This window comes from Astatotilapia calliptera, chromosome 2, assembly GCF_900246225.1.
Source record: "Astatotilapia calliptera chromosome 2, fAstCal1.2, whole genome shotgun sequence".
In the NCBI taxonomy this organism is placed as follows: Eukaryota; Metazoa; Chordata; class Actinopteri; order Cichliformes; family Cichlidae; genus Astatotilapia; species Astatotilapia calliptera.
In genome coordinates this window covers 21,933,125-21,960,117 of record NC_039303.1, presented here as the reverse complement: position 1 = coordinate 21,960,117, position 26,993 = coordinate 21,933,125, and the positions used below count along the sequence as shown (strand labels likewise).

The 26,993-nt window shown below is 40.5% G+C and overlaps 1 protein-coding gene across 1 annotated transcript; it reads left to right on the top strand.

Annotated features, from left to right (window-relative positions):
- Positions 1-3,370: 3,370 nt before the first annotated feature.
- cysltr1 (cysteinyl leukotriene receptor 1) lies at positions 3,371-5,522 on the top strand. Its single transcript, XM_026179862.1, has 2 exons — positions 3,371-3,606; positions 4,367-5,522. The coding sequence occupies exon 2, from the start codon at positions 4,375-4,377 to the stop codon at positions 5,407-5,409; it is 1,035 nt and encodes a 344-aa protein (XP_026035647.1). The 5' UTR covers positions 3,371-3,606; positions 4,367-4,374; the 3' UTR covers positions 5,410-5,522.
- Positions 5,523-26,993: the final 21,471 nt, after the last annotated feature.

The following is a 26,993-nucleotide window of genomic DNA, read 5'->3' as shown; positions in this document are numbered from 1 at the left end:
ATCCAATAAACAGAAGTTGACAGGAGTAATACCTAAATCTGTGACTACTTCCAAAAGAAGTCATGGATTCCTCTAGCATTAATGGTTATCACAAAAGAGGTCTGTGTTCCAGTTTACAATGCAGCGACTGCTTTAAACACGCTTTTATGTTTGGTGTTTTTTTTTTAAAATGTGAGCATTAACCCACAGATAAGTCAGCTCTGTCAGCGCTTTCTCTTTTTTAGTGGGTTATTTTTTTTCCCAATCATTGCTAACCCAGTGTAAGCCACATACCAAGCATCAAACCTAGCAACTAGCTAGTGAATGTCCATCTGTTCATGTCCATCCATCTATTTTCTTCCACTTATCCAATTCAGGGTCATAGGTGGGTGGCTAATGGAGACGGATTTGTCGCAAAGCCCTGCCACGCAGGACAAACGCTAGGAAGAAGAAGAGGTGGGTGGCTAACACAGAGAGGCAGACAACTGCTCATACTAAAAGTAAGTGTTGGGGAGTAACGGAATACATGTACCGGCACTACGTGTTTAAAGTTGATTTATTCTGTTACAGTTACCATTTAAAAGGGTAGTATCCAGAATGCAGTTACTTTGTTGAAACAAAGGGATTACATGGTGGTCTTTTCCTGTTTCACATGTTGGGCCATGCTCCCTCAATTTTTGGTAATTCCACGCCGCTGGAAACCCAAACAAAACACGCATTAAGACGCTCTAATGCCTGTGTCTCAATCTCGCGGCCCATGTCACCCCTACTTGCGGCCTGCATATTGACGTAATGAAATATTTTTTTGAATTATTGTTCAAAAAATTATTTAATATGAAGGCAATAGGCAGAGTGTTACAGGCATAGAGAATGTAGCCTCATGGGCAGTGTAGCCCAGTTGTAAGTAAGCTATTAAGACTTGACTGTACACTGTGTTCGTGTAAAAAGTAAAGCCCTACACGGAACCCGACGTATTAGCGATGTATTAGCCAGACGTCCCTTTACTACGGTTCAGAGCCGCGGATCTGTTTTATATACACGCGGAATAGTTTTCTATATGACATCGCTGCAAAAAGTGCAGCCTTACCTAATGTCCACCCTACTGTTACTCATCTATATTAAGATTTAAAAATCTAGTTGGTATTGGTATGGCAAGTAACCCTCAGTGATAGTAATAAATCACACAGCAATAGGACATTCATGTGGTTCTAAAAAGCATGATAATATATTAAGTAATCCAGAGTATTCAGAATACGTTACTCTGAGTAACGTAATGGAATACGTTACAAAATACATTTTGGGGCATGTATTCTGTAATCTGTAGTGGAATACATTTCAAAAGTAACCTTCCCAACACTGCTAATATTCACACTGAAAGCCAATTTAGAATCATCAGCTAGCCTAGCATGCCTATAGATGTGCATATAGCATGCATAGCCTTGCAAGCACATTGACGTGCTTGTGCTGAGGCAGCAGAGCTAACCACTGTGTTGCCCTATGACCGTCGCAGAGAATTTAGCAAGGAAGATAAACTAAAACTAATATGCTGTTAGCGCTCAAACACAGGCTAAAAAGTCGGACCTATCTAACTTGTGTAGCTAATAAAGCTTAATTTAATCCATCTATCTGTAGCTATTCATATATTTAACTGTGGATTTAGCATGGAGGGCTTGATCTTATCCCAGCTGAAAATGGGTAATAAACAGAATACCTGCCGCTCAGGTCATGATCACACCCACAGCCAATTTAGAAATACCAAGTAAACTGTTACACATGTCTTTGGGTCACTGTAGCAAGCCAGAACACCTGGAGAGAACTCACACAGGCGCAGGAAGAACATAGCAATTAGCAGTTACACAGCTGTGGCAGCCGTGGTATTGGGGGAAACAAGGCTCGTCTTTTTAGGCTTTTCCAAAGAGCTACAAGTTAGCTGGAAATGCTGAGGCGAGACAGCAAAAGAGCTCTGTGTAAATGAGCAGTCAGTAAAATTCTGAGTAAATGAGGTAAATCTGGGATGATGCACTCAACATGTTAAGCGTCTCCACTTCCCGCCCACATTGGACTGTTTTATTGCATTTTGTAGATCAATACAATTATGATCCACAAAGAAACCACAGTTCAGAATCCACAAAGTGCACTCGAGTTCATCACCAGTTAACAGTTTTCAAGTGCACGCTCACAGATGCAAACAGATAACGCTAATCTGTCGAGCAAGTGTTTTTAAGTCTGCCACTGCATATGTGCACTTTGATGTACTGATTAATGCTCTAGATGCAAATCCAGATTTCTCAATGCGCCATTAAGTTTTGCGATGGCGGAGGAAAGCATTTGTTGCCAACATTAAGACTCAAATCTCATTGAGGTCACACAAAGAACGGCTACATGTGGTAAACGCTAAACACTTTGTACGTTTTTCAGTTTCTGGCGCTTGTATTTCGTGGAATGTAATGACTCAGAAAAACAAACAAACACACAAATATCCTCTCAACATCTTTCAACGTCTCAAAAGACCTGCCCCCACCTACCCGTCATTACTCCCTGCGTTTGGCGCTAATGCATTTTCAAGCTAATACATAATGTAACAGACGCCTTTGTTTTTTTATGCTTGTGCTGAACCACTAAATAGGTTATAGATGAATTATCTTGCCCTTCCATCCCAAAGGCCGTTCAACTGTGAGAATGAGTTTGCCCATTTCCACTGCAGCATCCGCACTCCATTAACTTAGTGTAAACCACGCTCATTGGCAATATACAAAGGAAATGCAGCACAACAGCTGTTGATGATGTTGTTGTGTTTTCCTTCTTTGGGTTAACTAACTATCTCTGCATCTCCTTTCTTTATAGCTAATCGTCATCATCACCCGTGTCAACCCGAGTTCCAACTTGTTGTCAACATGTTCAGACAAAACAGCTGCGCTAAACTCTCCAGTTTACTCGACAGCTGCATAGTAAACGACGTGTTCATTACAAAGCGACTAGACATAAGCTGTCACCTAAAGCAAAGACTTTAAATGTTCCTATTTCCCAACACTTTTCATGCAGTGCCCAGTGACATTAGACACTATGTACACAATATGTTGTTAGAAATTGCTGTGTCAACAAGGTGTCAGACTCGAACAGGTCAGGCAGGCTGATACAGTCATCTGAGGGGGAAATATGAGAAAATAAATAAAGAACAGATGGTGTTTGCATTGCACCAGGAAAGTGTAAAGTGAGTGGAAAATATGGTTTAGGGTGTGTGTTCAGCAGAAGCAGATACTGGCCTATCAGGATAAATCAGTAAGTGGCAGTAAAAAAAATATTAGTAACAAATTTTGGCAAATGAAAGCACAATATTGCCTACAGCGAAGAAGTAAAAAAAGATCACCTTTACAGTGGTTTCCCCCCATGAGCTAAAGTGTTTGTGATGTCACTGAGTTTGATGTGACTGTGCTGCGTAGTTAAAGGGAAAGACCAGCCCCACTTCAACTTGCTTTCAAAGTGAGCCTCTGAAGACGCAGCATCATTCCATTACTGTGGCAACATCTGGTAGATGAAGCAGGCAGTCGGTCTGAGGCAGCATTGTGATTGCGGACGTCAGGCGGGAGTGAAGATTGACATACCATTTTTGAAAACAAGAATTCACCGGTAAGGAGAACATGCCTTAGCTGGAGTTGAATTTGCTGGAATGTGGGTTTTATTTTTGTGATGTTTATACTTTTGCTAACAGCTGTGGGTGACAGAGAAAGCGCTCAGCAGCGTGTAGGCTTATTGTTAGAAGTTACCACTCATTGTCTGAGCGGTGCAAATAATCTATTTGTTAATTTAAAGAGTGTTTTGAGAATGTCTTTCAATCAAAAGTGAAAGAGCAACAGAAAGTCTGTTAACTGAAACTGAATCAACGAGTTTTTAGCTTCACAGTAGTGAATGTGCATTACAGTTACGCTCAGGTGCATGGTGAGTTATGTAACACATATGCACGCTCCTTAATAATTTATCGCCTGCACAATGCTAAATGAAACGATTTGCCCCGTAGTGAAGTGGAGTCTGACAGAATGTGATCCATCTGTTAATAATGAGTCTGTGACAAGTGCTCACAATGAACAGTGTCTCAACATTTCACAAGAACTGCATCTAAAAGAGACATTAGCTTATGAAACCAAAAACAGAAGCTTTACCATGTGACAGGATGGAGGTTGAAAGTGCTTATCTGTTTTCGGTGTTTCTTCCAGAATTGCACGACAGGCTCACAGACTATCTGAGAAATAATCTACCACATTGGGGTTACAGCACTTTACACAGCTCTGCGTTTTTGCTTTCTCATATGCATATTTTTTGGGGGCCTGAACCACTTTCATTTACACATTTTTATGCACGCTCATAATGCGCTTTCCCTCTGTCTCAGCAGCTACACAAATGGAGAATGTGACAGGTGGTTTGCAGGACAACTCCAGTCAGTGCGAGTCCATCGATGACTTCCGTAACCAGGTCTACTCAACAGCATACTCCCTCATCACAGTTCTAGGCCTGGTTGGGAATGGCTTTGCCCTGGTGGTGCTTATCAGAACGTATCGCCAGAGCTCACCCTTTCACGTCTACATGCTGAACCTGGCTGTGTCTGATCTGCTGTGCGTTATGACGCTGCCGCTGCGAGTTCTCTACTATGTCAGAAAGGGAGACTGGCACGAGGGGGACTTTCTCTGTCGTATCAGCTCTTACGCCCTCTATGTAAACCTCTACTGTAGTATTTACTTCATGGCAGCTATGTCTTTCACGCGTTTCTTGGCTATTGTTTTCCCTGTGCAGAACCTGCGGCTGGTGACAGAGAACCGTGCACGCCTTGTTTGTGGTGCTATCTGGGTAGTGATCTGTCTTTTATCTTCACCCTTCCTGATATCTGGCCAGAAGTTTGATCCGATAACGAATAAAACCAAATGCTTCGAGCCACCTCCACCCGGGAAAAGCTTGAAAAAACTAATTGCGCTGAACTATGTGTCGCTGATGGTGGGCTTTGTCCTGCCCTTTCTGGTCATCATACTTTGCTACGCTGGCATAGTCCGAACCCTGCTTTCCCGCACCCATGCTGCCCGCCGTCAGCGGGGCACAGGCACCAGAGCCATCCGGATGATTGTCATTGTCCTGCTGACCTTTCTGGTCAGCTTCATGCCTTACCACGTGCAGCGCACCGTGCACCTGAACTTTCTGTCTCGGGGAGACACTACCCACTGCGAGAACGTTTCCATGCAGAAGTTGGTGGTGGTGACGCTGTGCCTGGCTGCTGCCAACTCCTGTTTTGATCCGCTGCTTTACTTCTTCTCTGGGGAGGGTTTCCGCAGCCGGCTGTCCTCGCTGCGCCAATCCATGAAGGCAAGCACCATGCAACGCACAGACAGGCGAAAGCCCATCACAGCTTCAGAGTCAGGGGAAAACCAACAGCTGAAGACCGGTTAAATGGCACCATGAAGACAAGTTGTCAACAAGAACATTTTATCAGGCTTAGAGTGAGTAGCGCTCTCACGCCAACAAAAGACAGAAGTTTAAAAATGTTGACAGTTTTAAGTATTTAAACAGACTGTCTCCAGAGGATCATCCTCACGTAAGTTGATATTTATCATCTCAAAGTATTTGTTAAATATTTAAGTGATGTTATGTATTTTCAGTATAATGTAGCCTGTCGTGATCTAAAGGTTGTGGTGTAAATGCAAATATATATGTTATGTCACTGCATGAATGTATTTATATGATGGTGTAGTAGGCTATGACTTTTTATTGAAGGTTCAAGAAGGTCAAGGTTCGAACTTTGTAACTTGCATATGAAGGGTTAATCTCTGCCTCATGGTGAATACTGTAGAAAGAGCAGTGTGGTAAAGACTGTGGGTATTTATTTTCCTTTATAATTATTCTACTCTATGCTGTCGCTTTTATTTTTCACATTTCTTTGTGGAAACATTACTTTGATTTCTGTTTTTTCAGTACGAGTTATCATCATTTCCTGTCTTAGTTTATGTGTTTTGGTTTACTCTGAGATTTCTACACATTTTAGACATTATTTTTCTTTTCTTTTTTTTTAATGTATGAATAGTAATAAATATTTCACATTTTTACAGGAAGGTTTGTGGATTTAGAGGGTACCTCTAAAGCAATAGTTGACATTTTGGGAGATTGGGGAGAACGTACCCATGTGAAACTGAAGCCACATGACTGGAAGAGGGACTAAATAGCTTGCATGTTGCTCTCCACAGGTAACACATCCACCTACAGGTGTCTGTAAGGCTCACTACTCAGTGCACATATTTAATCCCTCGAATGTTTACAGCTTTGGCTTTATGCTGAATTAAACCTCACTTTCACAAAGCAACATGAGAATGGTGCCACTCTTTTTACTACCTGACATTAGCAAAAATAAGCAACATTTATTACCCAAAATGTCGAACTATTCCTTTAAACACATGGAAATATGTTGCTGTATTCAAGCAAATTTTCAAGCCATGTATAATAACTGCATTAATAAAAGATTCTGTCATAAAAGTCTATTAAATTCCCAGAGCCCTTAGGAGCAGCTACACCCTCTGGCCACTGGGGGTCAACACCAGTACAAATATTGTTAGTTCTTGCGTACAGCTCATTGTCTCCCTTGCCATACTATGTTTTTAGAAAAACAATGAGCCACTGTTTTCATGTCTAGAAACTGTGGAGGTCTTTCACAAATTGAATTTGTGAGAAACATATAAGTCATATGATCATATGTATGGTATGTGAGCATACAACCCCAGTTCCCAAAATAGGTGGGACGCTGGATGATCATCTGGTTTGTGTCCTCTTTTATCGACATTTCTGTTTTTTTGTTTTGTTGATTTTTTTTTTTGGCTTGTTTGTTTGTTTTGCTGTTGTTGGGTTGTTTTTGTGTGGTTTTGTGTGTGTTTTGTTGGGATTTTTTGGTTTTTTGGAGTGATTTTGAGGGTAAGTAAAGGTTAAGAGCATATTTCATCCTTCCATAAACCCACAACAGCCATAAATGAATTATGCTTCGGGGGTAATTTAGAAATACAAAACAGTGAGAGAAGATGAGACTGATGAGGCTGACCCTGCTGATTAGAACATAGAAGGCCACTGTATTACCGCTTCATACACAGATAATATCAAGCACATGATCGGCTCCCCCCGCCATTGGCACAAAAAGCTGTTTGTCTCAGTCTGGAAAACAGGAGCTATCTATCCCATAACAGTATTAGTGTACCTCACAGCAAGGATGCTAGCTATACAGGAAGCAGAGAAAGTCCCTGCTTGATTCTTACTTGCTTCTAAAGAGGGTATAGATAATTGTGCACTATTCATTGCAGGAAGTCACTCACATAGCTTTATTCAATTCATGCTGCAGATTCATTCCTATTTAATTAATTTAGCTTCATTTATGTATCATACTTATTTCTTGCTCTGCATTGTTTTTCTGGGACAATCATTTCATTCATTAAACTAAGGCTATTTGAGGCCCACCTTACTAAAGACAGTCTTGTCTATGATTGGCCAGCATCTGGAAGCACGGTGAGGGGCAGAAATTGGGGCTTGTAAAAACTCTTTTATTGTTGGAAAGGTTCGAAACCTGTAAACCTGCTAAGTAACATGATTTTCTATTAATATTTTAATTATAATTAATATTTTTCCAGGTTGGACACGCTTAAAAAAAAATCTTGACAGATTTCATCTGTTAAATGTAACAAATATTCCTCTTATTTTTAAGTACATGAAATTGCAATAAAATTAAGACTTATTTTAAAAGCGAACAAAAATTAATAATGATAAAGACCTAAAATAGAATTAACTGTACTTTTAAATAAACATAAAAAAAAATTTTCAAGATAAAATTATATAATATTAAAATACAATTACAAATTTAACATAATATCAGAAAAGGCTATTTTTTAAATAGAAAAAACGGAAAGTATAGTTTGCCATAAATACTTTTTTAAAACTAATTTTACAGATGTTATTCAACCAAAAGAATAAAATTCTGGAAAAGTATCAATAATAGAAAAGTCATGGATCATTTTAAAGATTTGTTTTTAATAAATACACGGATTTGATGACTTTGAGCAATAAATGCCTGTGGAATCATCCATCTTTGATCATTAAAAATATACTAAATCTAAAAGATGACTTTAGAGATAACTCATTAAACTTCTATGATTAAAATATTAATTATTATGTAACACTAAAAATATCTAAATATTTTGTAATTTCTTAGTCTTTTTGTAAAAAAAAAAATTTAATCAGGAGCATTCGGGAACAATCACATTTTGTATTTAAACTTTGAACAGAAACACAGTGTGTAGAGAGACTCTTCAGTTTTATTTATATATGCTAAAACACAGCAAAAGTTGCCTCAGCATGCTTTATATTGTAAGGTAAAGATCCTACAATAACACACAGATATATCAACAGAAGTTAAATTTCAGAGGACGCAGGAAATGAACTGACCTGACATGTTGAGGCAGTTAAAGATTCGTGGACATTTACAGAGCGACACTGTGGAATTTTAAACTTTTTGCAGCTAATGAAGAAAATGGGCCGTTCAAAGCCAGCAATGAGCACGATGCATCTGCAACTCAAGCTCCAGCCTGGCAGTAAATATCCATGAGCAATCACACTGTCTATTGTTTACATATACTTAAGGTGTCAGCTAACCATTAAAGTAATGAAACCATTGCTTTTCTTTCATGATGTTTATACAAGTTTATACAAAAGTAGAATATGGTGGCGTAGTGGTCAGCATTTAGCACTATGCAGTTAGTGGGGTTAGGCTAATTGAGGGTGATTTGCCCATAGGTGGGCGTCTGTTTCGATAACAAATTTTACCATTCTTGAATTCAAGAATTGCAAGAACTGCTCTTTGACATCACCTTGGAGAAATCTTGTCCCATTCTTCTTTGCACACTTGTTTTAATTCAGCAACACTGGAAAACTTAAGCATGAACAGCCTGTTTAAGGTCATTAGAGAGCATCTCGATCAAGTCTGAGTTTGGACTTCAAACTCAAAACCTCCAAAACCTTCATTTGTTTTTATTTGTTTACTTAGTTTGTTTTTTTCTAATCCACTTTCACTGACTTCACCTTGTCTAACAGGTTCTATTTAAGTGATATCCTTATTCATCAGGTCTGGAAGTAATTAGGCCTGGGTGTGGTTACTGAAACTGAACTAACCATTCAGACTGTCTTCCTCAGATATTTTACTCATAGGAGCGACTTTTAAACATGTTTAAGTCATTACTTAAAACTTATTAAAACATATTAAATGTAAATGTCCAACACTGTAAGATTATACTGAATGGTTTTGTGGGGTTTTGTGTTTTGTTTTTTAAGGGGAAACAGACTTACTTTTACAACATGTGTAAACACTCACTCTGCTAGATGAGAAACACTTGGAGGAGCTTCCTGGGAGAGCTGTTTCTGTGTCAGGCATTTAGCCTTTCAGTCATATTTTCAAATTAAGTAACCTAATCAAAAAAGCTTGCTAAAATTGTTCTGAGGGATTTTTGTATTTGCCTTAGACAAAGAGATCACACTGATGAATACCACGAGCGGAACAGGCCTTGAATATGTAGTTGTCCATGGTGTTTTATTATTCTGTGTTTGAGAGGCCGATCGAGTTTAGGGTTTTTATGGAGCTGATCAAAAACAGAATGGCCCAAAGTGATACAGAATTACCCCACAGATGTTTATTTATTCACTAATATCTAATTCATGGGCGTTCAACATGGAGAAGTAGAACAAGTTTTCAAGCACCGTCATTTTATATCATCACAATCAGTTACTGAGTTTTTGAGCGGTCCTTTTGTTGCTGTTGTTTTTATGCCTGGGACTTTGCAATGAAGTATTATTAGCAGAAATTAGAGTCGAGTACTCTTTTCCTTCGCACATGCAGCTATAATTTTTGAAATTTTTGTCAGCTGATTTGAAATCTTCGAAAAATGTTTTTCCATAGCGTCTTTCCTGCCTGGTAAACAGTCGTATCTGTCAAACTAGTGTGTAACAAAAGCTTTCTGTTGAAACTCTGAACTCTCTAAACACAAGCTGATATTTTTCTTAGACTGGAGAAAGCACATCAAGAGCCAAAGGCCATACGTATGCAACATGTTTTCATCCCCGGGCATCACATCCCGACATTCTGTGAAATCCTGCTTGCGTCACAGAGACAAGGTGTCCTTTGGCTCTCATGCCTTGAGACAGTGTCTGCATTGATATTAAACGCAGGGAGAGAACAGCCTCTTTTTAGGAACCAAAAACGTAGCAGCAGGCTGAAGCAGTGATGGTGGAGTGCCTTGAAGGGCTGGTCAGCTACAAGATTACAGTTCATGACCTGTGTGGGAGGTTTACACTTTGTTTTCCTCACTTTTTACTTTCACTTTCACTCACTGCTTGATTTGGCTTGGCCACCACATTTTTTGTATTGCTGCCTCTGTATGCAACCACAGTCAAGGTGTGATTGACGTGTCAGTCAAGTCTACAATCAAGAGAAGCCTTCACAAATGGAAATATAAAAGGTTTATGGTACAAACAATGGGTTACACTCAACAACAGGAAGATCAGACTAGACTTTGCCAGAAAATATTTAAAAACAAATCTCCTGCACAGTTCTGTAAAAACTGATTTGGACAGATGATCAGGATGTCCTAAAACTCCTTGAAAAGTCTTTAGTTGATCCAAATTGCTGCAGCAAGAGTCCTGACAGAGACTAGGAAAACAGAGCATAATTCTTCTTCATTGGCTCCCTGTTAAATCCGTATCCTACTCATCAGCTACTTGAATAATGTCTTGAATAATCAGGCCCCATCTTATCTTAATGATCTTATAATACCGTATCACCCCATTACAACTCTTTGCTCTCAGACTGCAGGCTTGCTTATGGTTCCTATAATATTTTAAAGTCGAATGGGAGGCTCCCAGTTTGGATTCAGGAGACAGACGCCCTCTCTACTATTACCATTAGGTTTAAAACTTTACTTTTTGATAAAGTATATAGTTATATAGGCTGGATCAGGGATTCCCATGATGCATTAAGTGATTCTTCTTCACTCACCTTTTTCACTCACTATGTGTTAATGCACCTCTTTGCATTTAATTATTTGTTATTATTGATCTCTGGCTCTCTTTCCAAGCATGTCTTCTGTTCTGTCTTCATCCACTGATCCCCAGTCGTTTGCAGAAGGCAGCCGCCCCTCCCTGAGCCTGGTTCTACTGGAGGTTTCTTCCTGTTAAAAGGGAGTTTTTCCTTCCCACTCTCGCCAAAGTGTTTGTTCATAGGGGGTCTTATGATTGTTGAGGCTTTCTTTGTTTTCTTTGTGTTAATCGGGGCTCAAGAGTTGGCAGAGTCCGACAGTCTGGTCGTTGTGTCCTTGGGCAAGACACTTCACCTGTTGCCTACTGGTGGTGGTCAGAGGGCCCGGTGGCGCCAGTGTCCGGCAGCCTCGCCTCTGTCAGTGTGCCCCAGGATGGCTGTGGCTACAATGTAGTTTGCTGTCACCTGTGTGTGAATGGGTGGATGACTGAAAGTAGTGTAAAGCGCTTTGGGGTCTATAGGGACTAAGTAAAGCACTATACAAATACAGGCCAGTTACCATTTAATGTGGGGTCTTGAGGGAACTGTTGTTGTGATTTGACACTCTATAAATATAGAGTAAATATAATTGAATTGAATTGAAATGTCAAGACACAGAAGCTCCACACAATGCATTGAGGTCTCCATCCAAAGTCCATCACCCCAAGACTCTATGAGCAACAGAAAGAGGTAGGGTGAGGATTAAGAGTGCCAGAGACACAATCCAGGAAGAAACACGGAGCATCTGTGAACAGATCAGGAAGATTGCACCCCGGAGAGGAAGCTCTAAGAAGTGGCTGACATCAAGAAATCATACCCGTGTCTAGAAAAGCCTGGCTTACAGGACAACAGACGCTCTGATCATGGAGGCACAGGAACAGGCCCTAAGCAACAGATCCATAGAGGCAGAAGTCTACCACAGCTAACAGGGCCCAAGTTGCAGACTCTACAAAGATGACCTGAGACTATCTAACACATAGTAGCAGGATATTTGTTGGGACTGTCTACACTGAGAGGCTAATTAAGTGACTGAGACAGTACACAGGAACATCTGTGCCGCATATGGACTAGAAGTCCCCAACTCCCGATGGGAGACACCACCAGTGGTGTTTGGGAACAACAGGGCAAAGGTCCCGTGGGATTTCAAGTTCCAGACAAGCAGCTGCTGGTCAACCAACCGGACATAGTGGTGGTTGAAAAGGGGGAGAAGACCACAGTTGTGACAGATGTGGCAGTGCTAGCAGACAGCAACATCAGGAAGGAGGAGAAAATAGAAAAGTACCAGATGCTGAAGGCACAACTAGAGAAGGTAAAGTCTAAAGTAGTAACAGGAGCATTAAGAGCTGAAAGAGTGGTTCCAACAGATCTCTGACCAGGAGAGCGCAGTCCTGAGAACCGCCTCTGGAGGAGGACCCGAGCTTCAGGATCTATATGTTACATACAGCATGTTTGGCCTTGTGGTTTTTAAATAACTAATTGAATTTGGAGAAGAGATCCTTGAATCTAAATAACTACTGGACTCAAGTTATATCAGGTAATTAGCCAAACTTCTTCCAATCAGAGAAGACCGCTACACTAAAAAAAAAACCAGACAGTCACATTTGCTGTACTAACCCTCCAGACGAGGCCCCACCTGCTCTAACAGGAAACTTGTGAAGAGTGCAGCAGTGTCAATGACAGTAATTGTGTATCGTATTGAAAATATTTTTAGCCAGCAGTGTATTTTTGTCCACACTGTGACGCACGCAGAGAGAAAGGCCCCTTCAGTCTGCATGACTTTGAAAATGTTATCATCCCATCACTTCTCTAAATCACATAAAGCCTTGTGGCATTTGTTTTCCACAAAACAAATGAAAACGAGGGTCGCTTTTAAAATAGATTGGGAACTGTTGGGATGTTACAGTGTTGGTGTTGTGTACGTTCTTGTTTTTATCCTGCACTTATAGACCTGACGAGAACTTGTCGGACATCAAGTCCTTGAAGTAGGAAGTGCTAAAGGAATTAGGATCTTGACAGTGTTTCTCATGACTTTGTGCAATATTTCATATTAATTAAAATTGGCAAAAGCCATAGTTTCACTGCTCTCTGTCCGGCCAGCTTACCTCTCCAATAAACAGAATGAATAAGATTCCTAAAACTCTCCAATTCTCAAACTCCAAGAAGCCTAAATCTTGTTCAATCTGTGTGAGCACCAATGACCAAATGAGTCACAGACTTGCTGATCTTCTACCATGAAATTCTCACATAATCTGAATCAGATCAGTCTGAGCAGAACTTCACAGCTGAGTCCACACTATGAGAGCACTTTAATGGCAAAAGCTGCAAATGAACGTTTGGCAGAAAACTTAACTTTGGGAGGATTATTCAAACAGAAAGCTCATTGTTCGGGGGGAGGTCAAAAGAAGCAGTCCCTTTTGAAAATTTCAGTTTGACTCTTTGAGGCGGAAAACTGCTTTGTTAGTCAATGAGGGAAGAAAGAGAGGATTTGGAGCTTTGGTAAGGAGAAGACAGTCGTGATGCAAAATTCACTGAAAAGCTGCAGCATGTCCAGACGCAGTGAAACTGGGTCATCCTGCTGATATCCCAGTTAGACCTCGTCTGTTTTGGTGCCTTATGCACGTCACTGCCTGAACATTAGCAACACATACTGGCCTGTTTGAAAGCTTCAAGACAAACTGGTTAGGAGTACTGGGACAGTTTGTGAGCAGCCTGTACAAGTTCATGTGAACCAAAGAGAGCACTTCACAGAGCAGATCTTGAGCAAATAAAAAAATGTAAACACAATTTGTTCCCTATGAATACTAAAAAGTTATCAGGTATCATCATTTATAAGCATGCAATGCTTAGGTCATGCAATTTAAGACAACAAGAGGGCTTTTAACTCGTTTTAATTCTTCAACTGAAAACTTCATCAGAAACAAAAGACTAGCTTTACAAGGAACTACAAAAGCACAGGAATTGCAGTCCTCTATAACACAAGGGCATAAAAGAAACTGTTTTAATAAAGAGCAAACGTGTGAATTTGAATCCGGCTTATTACAAACTCATCGATGCAGGAAAACGTTAGATTCATCAAAGATGTTACTTTTTGGCTCATATCTCGTGTTTCCTGCCATCGGAATGACCTTTTCAATCAAAACCGAGCGTAATAGCAAAATATTTTGACACTTGGAAATAACTGCCAGGTCCTTTGAGGTGTCGGAAGAAACTCAAATGATTTAGCAAGACTGAAGATTTTGTGTGTTATATAAATAAAAATAAAATACAACAGTTTGAAAAAAAAAAACATTAAAAAACATTGCATGAAAACATGACAAATCTGAAAAAGGGAAACATGCTCATTTTGATTTTGATTCCATCAACATGTTTCATGGAAGTTCAGCTCAGTCTGGAAAAGTGCAGGAGGACATCTTCTGGAAACGACTGCTGGGAATTCAGCCAGAATTCTTTTTAGAAATGATCAGCACACACTGCAACATCCATGGGGGGCATTACTGAACATGGCCTGGGTTATTCACAGTGAAGGTTTCATTAATGCTGATTACACTGGGCAAAAGCACAACCCCTAATTTCCTTATATTTTAATTAGAAAGACACAGATCTTATTGTATTTGTGTTTTTTAGTGTTCTTGAGAAACAGTTCTCCAGGCTTTCTGGAGTTCTTTCAGCTTTTCTTTAGACATTTGGCTGCTTTTTCACCATTTTCAATCCCGTCTTTGTAAGAGACCATTTTCAGAGGAATGTTTTTAGTTTGTTTGTTTCTTGAACCACTTAACGCTGACTTGTGGATAATTCAGTTAAAAAAGGCACCTAACTCAAGGAATGCACCAGTGTGGTGTCTACACAAAACACAAAACTTAACTTAACTTTACTTGGAATCTGTTAAAAACACATCATTTGTTTCCATTTCTTTTGTTTCATGTACAGAAAATGACAATGCTAATATAGTTCAAAAGGCATAAAACAATGTTTTTGCATCCAACAAGATAACTTCAAAGGAAATATTGGCTAAAAACTTAGAATATCTCAGTATTGTGTGCACTGTCATTAAAAAGGTTTTAGGAAACTGGAGAATTGGAGGTCAAAAGAAGAAGAGGCAGGTCTAAAAAACTAGTGTTGAAGTACGCCGACTTCACGGATTCTTTTTGATGGTAGCGACTAGGCGGAGACTCTTACTTCGAAAATCAGACGTCTTTATTTGCGCTTTACAATAAAAGACAGATGCAACCTAGCTAACTAGCCTACTTCCGCTATGTCTAGCGAGGTCTGGCTCACAACCGGGAGTCAACACACAATCTTATGGGTTCAGTGTCCCACCCATTGTACCGCCCCCTTCAACTGTCCTGCCTCCGGTCTTCCTCATCTCAGCAATCTAAATAGAATCACCTAAGTTTAAGCATAGCTCTCTAATCCTCTCTACCTACAATGAAAATAGGAAACCAAGAGTACATAATCACATTCTCCCCAAGCACCTCTTCCCACACTAACTAAAGCAGTTGAACAGCGTTTCATGTCCCTGACACAGGACCTGAGAGATGCATCTGGCCCTTCAGTTTATCTCACTACTCATCACTGAAGCCTCGGTGGAAGGTTGTCTGTCAAGAAGCCATTCTTAAAGAAGGGAATCAGGAGTTAACGGATGAGGTATGTCAAATTACACAAGAACTGCAACTTTGTTGAAGCAGTGTGGGATCATCTTGACAGAGAACAGAACAAAAGGCAGAAACATCCAAAGAAGAGTTTTGAATGCCCTGCAAGAAGCCTGGAGAACTACTCTTAAAGACTATTTAAAGAAATAACAAAGAAGCTGCCTGAGAGAGTTCAGACTGTGCTGAAGAATAAAAGTGGTCATTAAAAATATTCACATTTAAGCTCATTAAAATTGTACCATGTTCTTGTTTTATGTACTGCACTAACTTCCCATTTTCCAAGCCATTTTTTGGCAACAAGCCTCTACTACTGCATGCTTCGGTTTAATTTAATTCAGTCGTTGCTTATTGAGCAGCTCAAGGCAGACAAGAAACCACCACGTATATATAGTATGACATAATGACATCATGCACATAAGAACTTGAAATACTTTCAGGTTAAAATCATCAATAATAAATTATAATTGACTGGCAAAAGACGCTGGTGCATGAGCTAAGCAGTAAAGCAACTATTCCCGCTGTGTTTAAGACAGATAGGATTTATGGCTTCTGGAATAAACCCAACTATTTTCTCCTCATGCTGGGCTTCTTTTGCTCTCTTTTTCTGGAAACATCACAGGAAAACCTGACAGCGTGATGAGCTGACATGACACAAAACAGAATCATCACTCACTCTCGTCTATGACTATCACTGCAGCCACAAAGCAAGTGAGTTATCTGACCACTGACCACATTCATCTTTAAACTTAAAAGGTCATTTTGAATTTGATGGTAGCAACACGTCTCAAAAACACTAGGACAGGGTCGTTTTTACCGCTGTATGGCATTCCCTCATCTTTGAACACCCTCTGTAAACATCTGGGGACTGAGGAGACCAGCTGCTGGACCTTTGGGAGAGTCATGTTGTGTCTTTCTTGTTTGATACAGGATTCAGGCTTCTCAACAGTGCTGGTTCTTTGTTGGATCCTTCGTTTATGATTTGGCACATGAAAAGTCTGAACTGCGGGCAGAACAGTTCAAATTCTTCTATGTGGTTTAACATTGTGTTGCTGAAATATGCAAGACCTTAGTTTAAAAAGACGTCATCTAGATGGATGTTGTTCTAAAACCTTTATATACCTTTCAGTATTGATGGTGGCTTTCCAGATGTGCAAGCTGTCAGCTTTATAGGCACTAATTCAGCCCATTAGCATCATAGACAGGCTTTTAAACTGAGCACTAATAACAAGCTGGATGGTCCCTATCCACTTTAGGTCATCTCCACACTAATACATTTTCGTTTGACAACACATCGTTTTCTCTTCATTTTGGCCTCCCGTCCACACTGAGACGGCGTTTTTAGTCAAGGAAAACTGAGCTTTTTGGAAACGCTCTCCAAAGCGGATGCATTTGAAAACGCAGCTTTTCGCGTCACAGTGCAGACTGCGTAAATGGAGCCTTTCGAAAACCATGACGCATTTTAGTCATATGATGCAGTCATGTAACCAATTCAACTAAGATAGTGGAGGTTATTGTACAGCAGTTGTTTTGTTTGCTCTCCATTTTGACAACCCTGTTAAAGATTAATATCAGTCTGTACATGCTCCAGATAGCTTTTCTTCAAATCCTTTAACTCTCACTCGCTTTTGCAACTTTGTACTTTTGTGTTACTCACAGCAACAACTCTCTCTCATTGTTAGTCCATTTAAAAAACTCGGTGCTTTTCCTCGATATTTTGCTGCAACGTTTCAAAGAGCCAGAAAGTAAATAAACAGCAGACAGAAATGAGGCACGTTGAATTGTCTTACATTTCACGTATGCGCAGTACAGGAACGTAACCGTTTTCAGTCGTTTCAGTGTGGATGAACAACTGTTTGGAAACGATTGAAAACGTTAGTGTAGACCGGGAGTGTTTTTAGACGAAAATACCGTTTTCACATTAGTGAAAGTACCGGCTCTAGATTAGTGTAGACGTGGCCTTAGACTGCAGGGTGCACTTTGATGTTTTGCAAAAAGAATAATAATGGATGTGATTTATATAGCGCTTTTCAATGCCACTATTCATTCACTCTTGCATTCACACACTGGTGGAGGCAAGCTAGGGTTGTAGCCACAGCGAGGCTGGCATATCGCTCCATCGGCCCCTCTGGCCAACACCAGTAGGCGGTAGGGTAAAGTCTCTTGCCCAAGGACACAACGACTAGGACAGAGAGCCCGGGGATCGAACCTTACAGATGCACTTCCCAACCCCCTGAGCCAAGGTCGCCAATGTAAAAGTTTGATTCGTCTGACCAGAGAACAGTCTTCCACTTTGTCTCGGTCTGTTTTAACTGAGCTTTGGCTCAGAGAAGATGATAGCACTTTAACAGTTTTGGTTTTTTATAGTAAAAAATATAGGATTATGAGATATGCAAATCACTGTACTCCGTTTTAATTAAGATTTTACCTATTGTCCCAACTTTTCCAGGATTGTGTTTGTAAAATATGAAATTAAATAGTAGCTCTGCGCACTTAAACAACTATGACGTGCGATGAGTCTAATTACAATTAAACTGGATAGCATGACTAGATCTAAATTTTCTGTTTTTCACACAATCTTGCGAGATTTTCCATGTATCTGTTATGTCACACATACAGGCCCAAGCCCTCTGTGAGGTGAGCGAGAGGAAACAGCTGCTTTTGAAGTTGTAGCTGAAGTGCCCTGGTGTGGAGGAGACTCACAACAACCTGAAAATTGTGGGTATAATTAAAGGAGGCTGAGGAATAACATAACACAAGCCAGCTGCTGAGCCTGAGATATCAGCAGAGTCAGAGGACACAAAGAAACCAGGAAGGGAGAGGTGGAAAAGGGGAACCCAGGAAAAGCTGCTGGCTTGAGCAGAACCAGCAGGTTTGTTTACAGAGGAGTGCTTTTGCCTTGTATGTTACAGGATGCAAAGTAGCAACACTTCTTTACTGTACTTAAGTAGAATTTTTAGGTCTCTGTACTTTTCTTGAGTAGTTTTAAGTTAGGAGCCTGTGAGTTATTATATCACATCATTGCAAACATTCAAACATTAACAGTAACACATGAAATCCTGTTGCCTGTTAACCAGATAGATGAGATAAAAGAGGCAAAACTGTGTGCCAAAGTCAGGGGCTAAAGTGGGTTGTGTTTCGATTTATCGTTATTTAACAACTGCAGTTGTCCGCAAGTTGCGGTTGTGGTACTTTAGCATCTAGCTAGCTCCACTGAAGAGGTGCGAGCATAACGGGAGTGACTTTTAAGTGTCAGCTAATTTCAAATGCGGCATTTCTATCAGCTCAACAAAGCAAACACACAAACTTATTTCAAAGGGAGAGAAAAGAAAGAGAGCTAACTTCACCCAGAGATGGAGAAAGATAAGAAAGACAGGAGAGGAAGAAGAGAAGAAGCTGTGGGTACCGACAAAAAGAATTAGATCACAGATACAAGAGGTGGAAATGGGCTTCCTCCAAAGGGCGGCTGGCCTCTCCCTTAGAGATAGGGAGAGAAGTTCGGCCATCCAGGAGGGGCTCAGAGTAGAGCTGCTGCTCCTCCACATCGAAAGGAGCCAGCTGAGGTGGTGACAAGGATGCCTCCTGGGTGAGGTGTTCCGGGCATGTCCTACAGGGAGGAGGCCCCGGGGCAGACCCAGGACACGTTGGAGAGATTATATCTCTCGGCTGGCCTGGGAACGCCTCGGTGTTCCCCCGGATAAGCTGGAGCCGGTGGCTGGGGAGAGGGAGGTCTTGGCTTCTCTGCTTGGACTGCTGCCCCTATGACCCGGCCCGGATAAGCGGAAGAACATGGATGGATGGATGGATGGATGGATGGATGGATGGATGTCTTCATGCTTTTAAATCAGATATTGGGACTGTACAGGCGACATTAGGTTTTTTCATATTGCTGAAAAAAAGCTGAGGTAGAGTAACTGTTTTATTTAAAGGTGTCACGTTATGTGTAATTCTGGTTTAAATTATATTCTTTGACTTGTTGTTATTCACAGTTATCCACAGCGTCATACACAACAAAAGGTTGCATGAAAAGGTTAATGCAGGATAAACAGGTTAGCTTGTTGTTCTGTGTTGGATTTAAAGGTTGTCCTGCCTGTTGAATCCATTTTAACCTCTCCTCTCTTTTTTAAATATTCCTTCTTTTTCTGTTCTCATGTTCTACTTAACTGATTAAAGCTGACTACTTTCATTAGAATTAACATTTAAACTGAAGTAGAGTTTTTAATGTCATTTATTCGTGCTATTTCATTATTACATTAATATAACACAAGGCTCAGTTAGCTTTGCTCTAAAATAGCTGGTAGTAGCGTCCTCCAAAGAGCTGCGTTTTACTGTTTTACTTTGAGTACATTTTAGAGCCAGTACTTTTTTACTTTTACTTGAGTAAAGAAGCTGAATCAATAACTGTCTTCAACTTTTACTGGAGTATTTATTAATTACTTTATCACGTCTGAAGCATTGTCTATACAATTTTGAACTAAAAGGCAGTCGCTATGGAAATAATCTACATGCAGGCTAATTAAATGAATTGATTTTCTCATTAATTTATATTTATATATATGCTTTCAGACTAATCAGACTATTAGGGAAAAAAGCAACAAGCAATTTGCAAAAATTTGCAATTTGTGAATAATGACATGTACACTATAAAAAATTACATGATTTATTTAACCACAAGAAGTCATATTGGATAGTGTTTAACAGTAATTATAGACTTCCAGTCCTCCTCTGGCATTAACATTGGGGAAAAACTGTGGGCCGGAGCTTCATGGTATGGTTTTCCATGAGCGAGCAGCTGCATGCAGGCCAGGCACAATGCCAGGCATTGGCTGGAGCCACCACTGGACTCTGGAGCTGTGGAAATGTTTTCTATTGAGTGATCAAACACACTTCTCTGTTTGCAAAGTATGATGGACAAGTCTGAGTTAACAAGAATATTACCTGCCTGGCTGCACTGTGCAGGGAAATCCTTGAAGGGAATGAAGGGAAATCAAAATCCTTCAGCTCACTGAGACATTTTGGACAATTGCATGTTTCCAGCTTTGCGGGAACAGTTTGAGGAAGGCCCTTTCTGTTTCAGCATGACTGTGCACCAGTGCACAAAGCATGGTCCATGAAGGCATGGGTTGTATGCGTTTGGTGTGAAAGAACTTGACTGAACCACAAAAAGCCCTGACCTCATGCTCTTCTGGATGAATGGGCAAAAATTCCAACAGACACATTCCAAAATCTTGTAACAAGCCTTCCCAGAAGAGTGGAAATTGTTGTGGCTGCAAAGGGGGGCACCAATCCATACAGAACCAATTTAGATGTTTTACATCTACCTGTAAGGCTGTGAGACTAGACCCTGGCCCCTGGTAACACAAAGAGCTCAGCCCAGAGTCTACAAAAGAGCTTGTTCACACCTTTAGCTTATTTACTCTACTTAAAATCTGCTGACGAGCCAGTAAACTTGTACTATACTTTGGTTTCTTTTCATGCAGAAAAATTCCATTCGAACACCACAACAAACCACACGAGAACATTCAGTCCATTCTGTGACAAAAATAAGTAATAATTTACAGCACAGATTTGCTTTTATAGATAGTTGCTATAGTTTGTGTAATCTCCATGTGTACTCTGCTGTATCAAAGCATACATACTTGCAGTGTACACCTGGTAGTTGAGTCTGAGAGAGGCTGGATCATCTTGATGTAATTACCATATACACATACATGTATGCATGACTGAAAAAAAAAACATATGCATGACTGTGGGCACCCTAAAATATTTTAGAATGGGTTTCTTGGATTTCATTAAACGTGACTGTCATTGTTGGTATATGAGAATGTGGGCGGGACTTAATTGACTCATCTGACTTCCAGTTCAATTCAATTAGGCCAGCGGTCCCCAACCCCTGGGCCACAGAGTCATTTGGTACCGGGCCGCGAGAGTTGAGGCTCGGGTGTAAAATTTATGGTTTTCAGGGTTTTTATTGTTAACTGGGTTTCCCTGGGCCTTTTCCCGTGTTGCAGTTGTGCGTCTTATTTTGAAAGAAATATTTACGTGTTACCATAGCGACGAGAGCATTAAGGGGCAGAGAGGAGGATGTTACTCTGAATGTTGTTGGCGCATTTCAGCGGGACGCTGCTAAAGTTACACAATCACACAGTAAATTGGCTTTTATTGTTATATTTACAAAATACCACAGTTTTTGTGTTGATTGTATGATTTTCTTTTGTTGTATTTATCCGCGACACCTTAAAGGCTGGTTCGTGAAAATATTGTCTGACATTAAACCGGTCCGTGGCACAAAAAAGTTGGGGACTGCTGAATTAGGCTCATTTACATGGCATCAAATCACAGCAACAGTTGCTTCAAGGTGCTTTATACTGTAAGTTAAAGGCCCTACAGTATTAGTTAAAGTTGGAAGGAAAAACCCATTTTTAACAGGACCAGGCCGTCTGCACTGCAGTCCTGAAGTGGTGCCGTGTTATACTGCTCCAGATCCACAGAGCAGACGTGTACCTCTGTCGGTGGGTGAGGCAGTTGCTACAGTAGGAGAAGACAGCATGCAGGGTTAAGGTTGTTTACTTTCTTTTTCAAGTGGCCATTGTGTTTACTTCCACCCATCACATGGCACCTGGTCACAGTCTCCTCATCAGGGCTGAGCTCGACCCTCAACATCTACCATCACAAAAACACACACGCACAATCACACACTCAGATGCACACAATGGGCTGCTTGTTATCTCCAGTGAGTGTACAGGAAGCCTCTCCTGCAGATTTCAGGGTCAAAGTCATGATGTCGGCATGGTCCTGCATGTGCCACTTGCTCATGGCGCAACCTCATCAATGCAGCCTATTGATGCGGCAGCCATTTCCTCCAGTTAACTGAAGACAGCACCTCTTATCCTACGGCCAGTTAACACTGAAAGCCACTGAAATATGAGAACATGGCGATTTTGTTGTTTTCACCGCCGTATATTTCACATCTGAATAATCAGCGGTTTATGTGTAGTCAGCTGAAGCTGCTGCTGCTATTACATGGGACACCAGCTTACGTAGGCTGTTGCAAAGCTTGTAATTAGCAATGTACCCAGCACGCCCTGCTCCCTGACACTGCGGCCATGATAAAAAAAAACAAATCTGTTTTCACCAAACAGTTCTCTTTGGTAGAAACCTTTTGGCCGGTTTTATGGAGCTCACATGCTCATGTTAAGCATTTGTCAATATTTGTGGAGACAGGAAGTCTGAAAGTTTGAAGACCTACCATATTTACTGTTTCATAAAAGTCATAGAGCAGTGATGTGTTTTTGAAGTTAGTTCTGCTTAGTGTTGCCACTGCAAGCTCAAGGGGGAACTCGTGGAATTGTTCATGAAATGAAGAAAAGTTTGCATGTTCTTCAACGAATTTATATCTTACATTCAAGGCATGAGGGAAGTAATAAACTTTAAAATTTAAAAAAAAGGTTTAATGTCTTCCTGCTCTTCCATCCACGGTGATGGCAATGACGCTTCATGCTGTTTTCAGAAAATTCAAGTCAGTGGACCAGAGGAAAGAGAAAAAAATGTAAAGCAGATGTCCAGCTGGGTTTGTAAGCACAGCCAAACCCCCTCCACAGCACCCATGTTGAGGAAAGAACATAAATTCTGATGAGATGCTGTACTAGAAGCCAAAACAGGTTAGAGATTTCAAAATTTTTATTCTACTGGCTTTCGCTGACCTAAAAATCCCATCAGGCTGCTCTGAGACCAGCGCACCTAAACATGCAGCACAAACAGATGCAAAAAAGCTGGAGCTATGGAAGAGATTTCACAAGCCCCGAGCTGTTTGGAATCAGAGTGTGCAAATATAATGGTGTGTGTGTCTGTGTGTAGCCTCTGGGTAAATGTGCAATAATGTAAAACAGGATTTGGATCACCCTCAGCTGTGAGCAGGTGTGAGGTTTTTTTTCCAGCTAGTCAACTTCCTCTCTTGTCCTCTTCTGTCCACTGACCTCGTTTTTAGCAGTCTAAGAAAATCAGCCACTGCGAAAGGACTTTGCCGCAGATTCACAACATACATTTATTGGGCCGAAAAACAACTGGCAGCTTTGTGTCCCCAATTACACTGTTTGCCAGCCGGTAATGGGATGCATGAGAGCTTCATTAGAGGCGGTGAGCCCCTCTCTGTCGTCAGTGACCTCGAGATTTGCATTCGTACACAAACACACCGCAAATGAAAGAGTACAGGAGGCGGCCAAAGACTCGACATTCCTCGCTGGTGGCCGCAAACACATTTACACACACCAGGGTGGCCTGGCCTTCAGTGCTGCCATCATTCAACCAGAAGACAAAAGAGCTGAAAGCATCTGTGCTTCGATTCTTCTGCTGAAAATGGGTTTGAAAAAGAGCCACCTTATTGCTACATGTTTTTATTTTGTGCAGTTCTTCATTAAACATAACATTAACTGTTTAATGACACATAACATGTTTAAAATAAAGGACTGGTGGTACAAGTTATTTTGACTTGAATTTAGTCAGTCTGCCTAACAGAGTGTTTTATCATGTGGGTCAGCTCTTGCACAAGCACATGACGACTAGGGCTGCCACGATTAGTCGACTATCAGAATCGTCGACGACTGATTTAATAGTCGACGCATCGTTTGAAGCTTTGTAAGATCACAAAAGACGCAGGAATAAGTAGTAGGATTTAAGAGTGTAATAATGGACTGAAACAGAAGATGGCAGCACTGCATGTACAAGGATGCCAGCTGCCGTTAAACCCCCGAAGAAGAAGAAGAAGTAGCTCTGTCCCAGAATTCATAGCACAGCCCTGCTCAGTTTACAACAATGGCGGCAGCTAGTTAGTTTTAATATTACTCTTATTATTCTTTCTGGGTCACAAAATAAACGTTTAACATATTGTCAGGAGAGAATGTAGCTGTGTAAACCTCAAATATCTGCTCAGTTTATCAAGACACCACATATTTTCAAAATCGCTCTGACATTTTCGAAGATGTCTGTTACCCACTAGCTCGATAGCTAGCTGGGGGCAAGGCTCACTAGAGCCCGTGAGAACACCGGACACCCTGCAAATCGTTTTCAAACCCACCGCCATCTTTCGCTACTCAGGTTAAACATGATATACAAGTCACTTAGATAACTTTAAAATGTTATTGTTTGGCTTTTTTCAGTATTTTATTTGTTCCTGAGTAAATTGGTTTGGATTAGATTGAAGTTATAGTTTTTACACAGCTGAATAAACGTCAAGCAGACAACTGATTATCAGAAGTGTGAGATGCTCGAGAATATACTCCAGTGTCCTGTTATATTTTAGATAGCAAGGAGTTTATTAAACTTCACTGAAACAATCTGCAAATTTCATTAAAATTTAATAAACTATCATCTTGTCTTTATTTTTAGTTAGCACAGACCTTAAACACTTCAAGCTGTAAGCTAATGATAGTTATATAAGAGCAGATGCTGCTGGTGCAATAAGCTGTACGTTTTACGTCCAATGGATGATGATCTGATTAGTCGACTAATCGCAAAAATAATCGGTGACTGTATATTAGGTAAAACATTGATAAATCAACTTATGTATGCAGATGACCTGGTTGTTTTTAGTCCAAGCAGTGCTGGGTTACAGGATCTTCTTAATGTCTGTACTGAATATGGTGTGCAATATGACATTGAGTACAATGCTGCTAAAAGTGCTGTTTTGATATGTAGAACCAAGCAGGATAAACAGCTAAATTTCCCTTTGTTTAAACTGGCACAAAAAACTCTTGAAGTTCATAAAAAGGTGAAATACCTCAGTCACTTTATTACTGAACAAATGAATGATGATGATGACATATACAGACAACGATGTAAGCTCTATGTGCAGGCAAATACTATTGCACGCAAATTCAGCTTTTGTTCACTTCCAGTTAAAGTGGCTTTGTTTAAAGCGTATTGCACACCGCTATATACTGCCCCCTTGTGGTCATCCTACAAACAATGTAGCATGCAGAAGCTGCATGTTGCATATAATGATGTGATGAGAATCCTATGCAGGATACCTAGAAGTGGTAGTGCCAGTCAGATGTTTGTAGCTGTGGGTGTTTGGACTTTTAAAGCACTTTTAAGAAAGCTAATGTTCAATTTTAGAGAACGGCTGGATGGTTCGAGTAACAGTATAATTGTAGCACTTACAGATCCGACACTGAGTGGTTCCCGTTACTCATCCAGTCTCAGAAAGCACTGGTTAAAGTGTTTGTGTATTTATTGATTTATTTTAAGTAATTGTGTTTTATGTATATTATGGTTTTATATTTTTACAAATGCTTTAGATACTTATTTATATACATATATATATTTAATGGTTTATACCTTGTGTTGGGCGGGGGGGGGGGGGGGGGGGGTTGTGTGTGGTTTTTTTTGTCTTGTTTTTATGGACATGAAGTCTGCCAATAAAGATTGAATTGAATTGAATTGAATTGACTATCAAAATAATCGTTTGTGGCAGCCCTAATGACGACTGTAGAAAAGTAAGTGTGATGGTGATTGTGTTACAGTCCAACTGCAGCACAAACAAAATAGCTGCAAATGTGTGCCATGAACTGAAATGGCTGCTTTAAAGATGGGGACCAGGTCTGACACCACTCACAGTCCATCTTCAAATACTCTGGCGCAATGTGATGGTGACAAGGTGGCAATAAAACCGTGTCTGTCTGCTATCGGTTTGCTGCCAGTTTGTGATTGAATGGGGTTAAGTTGGCAACTACATGCAAACTCTGCATGTAAAACTCATGCAATTAACTGATGAATCAGCAAAGACTGCAAATCTGCTGTTGTCTACATACACATAGATTCCAATTACTCATATTTGGTGTTTATAACTAGGGTGGTAATTAGTTGCAAACCATCAGTCTGTCTGAGAGGGATTGCAGTCAGTCTGAGTTGCCTATCTGGCAACCTGAGCAACTACCTTGTTCCTGAGCCATTATCCAGTAGATACGGTGAGGACAAACTATGACGGACACAAACAATGGTGGTACAGACAGACCAACTAACAAAGATTCTTCTTCTACTGTTTTATAGCAGCGCGCATGGCCTGTTGTTGTATATATCCGATGTAGCTAAAGTCTAAAAACTTCCTGTTTTCCGGGTCATTGTTCACAAAAGCTGATGAATTTTAAAACGCTAATACAAAGCTAAATTGTCATCAGACAACAGCCGGTGTTTTTGAATTTCTGCAAATACGTTCTTTCGTCTGCACTTCAGAAGGATTGTTTACCTGCATGAAGCCAAAGGCTGCACAAGCCTGATTGAACAATGCTATCTGCCCTGAA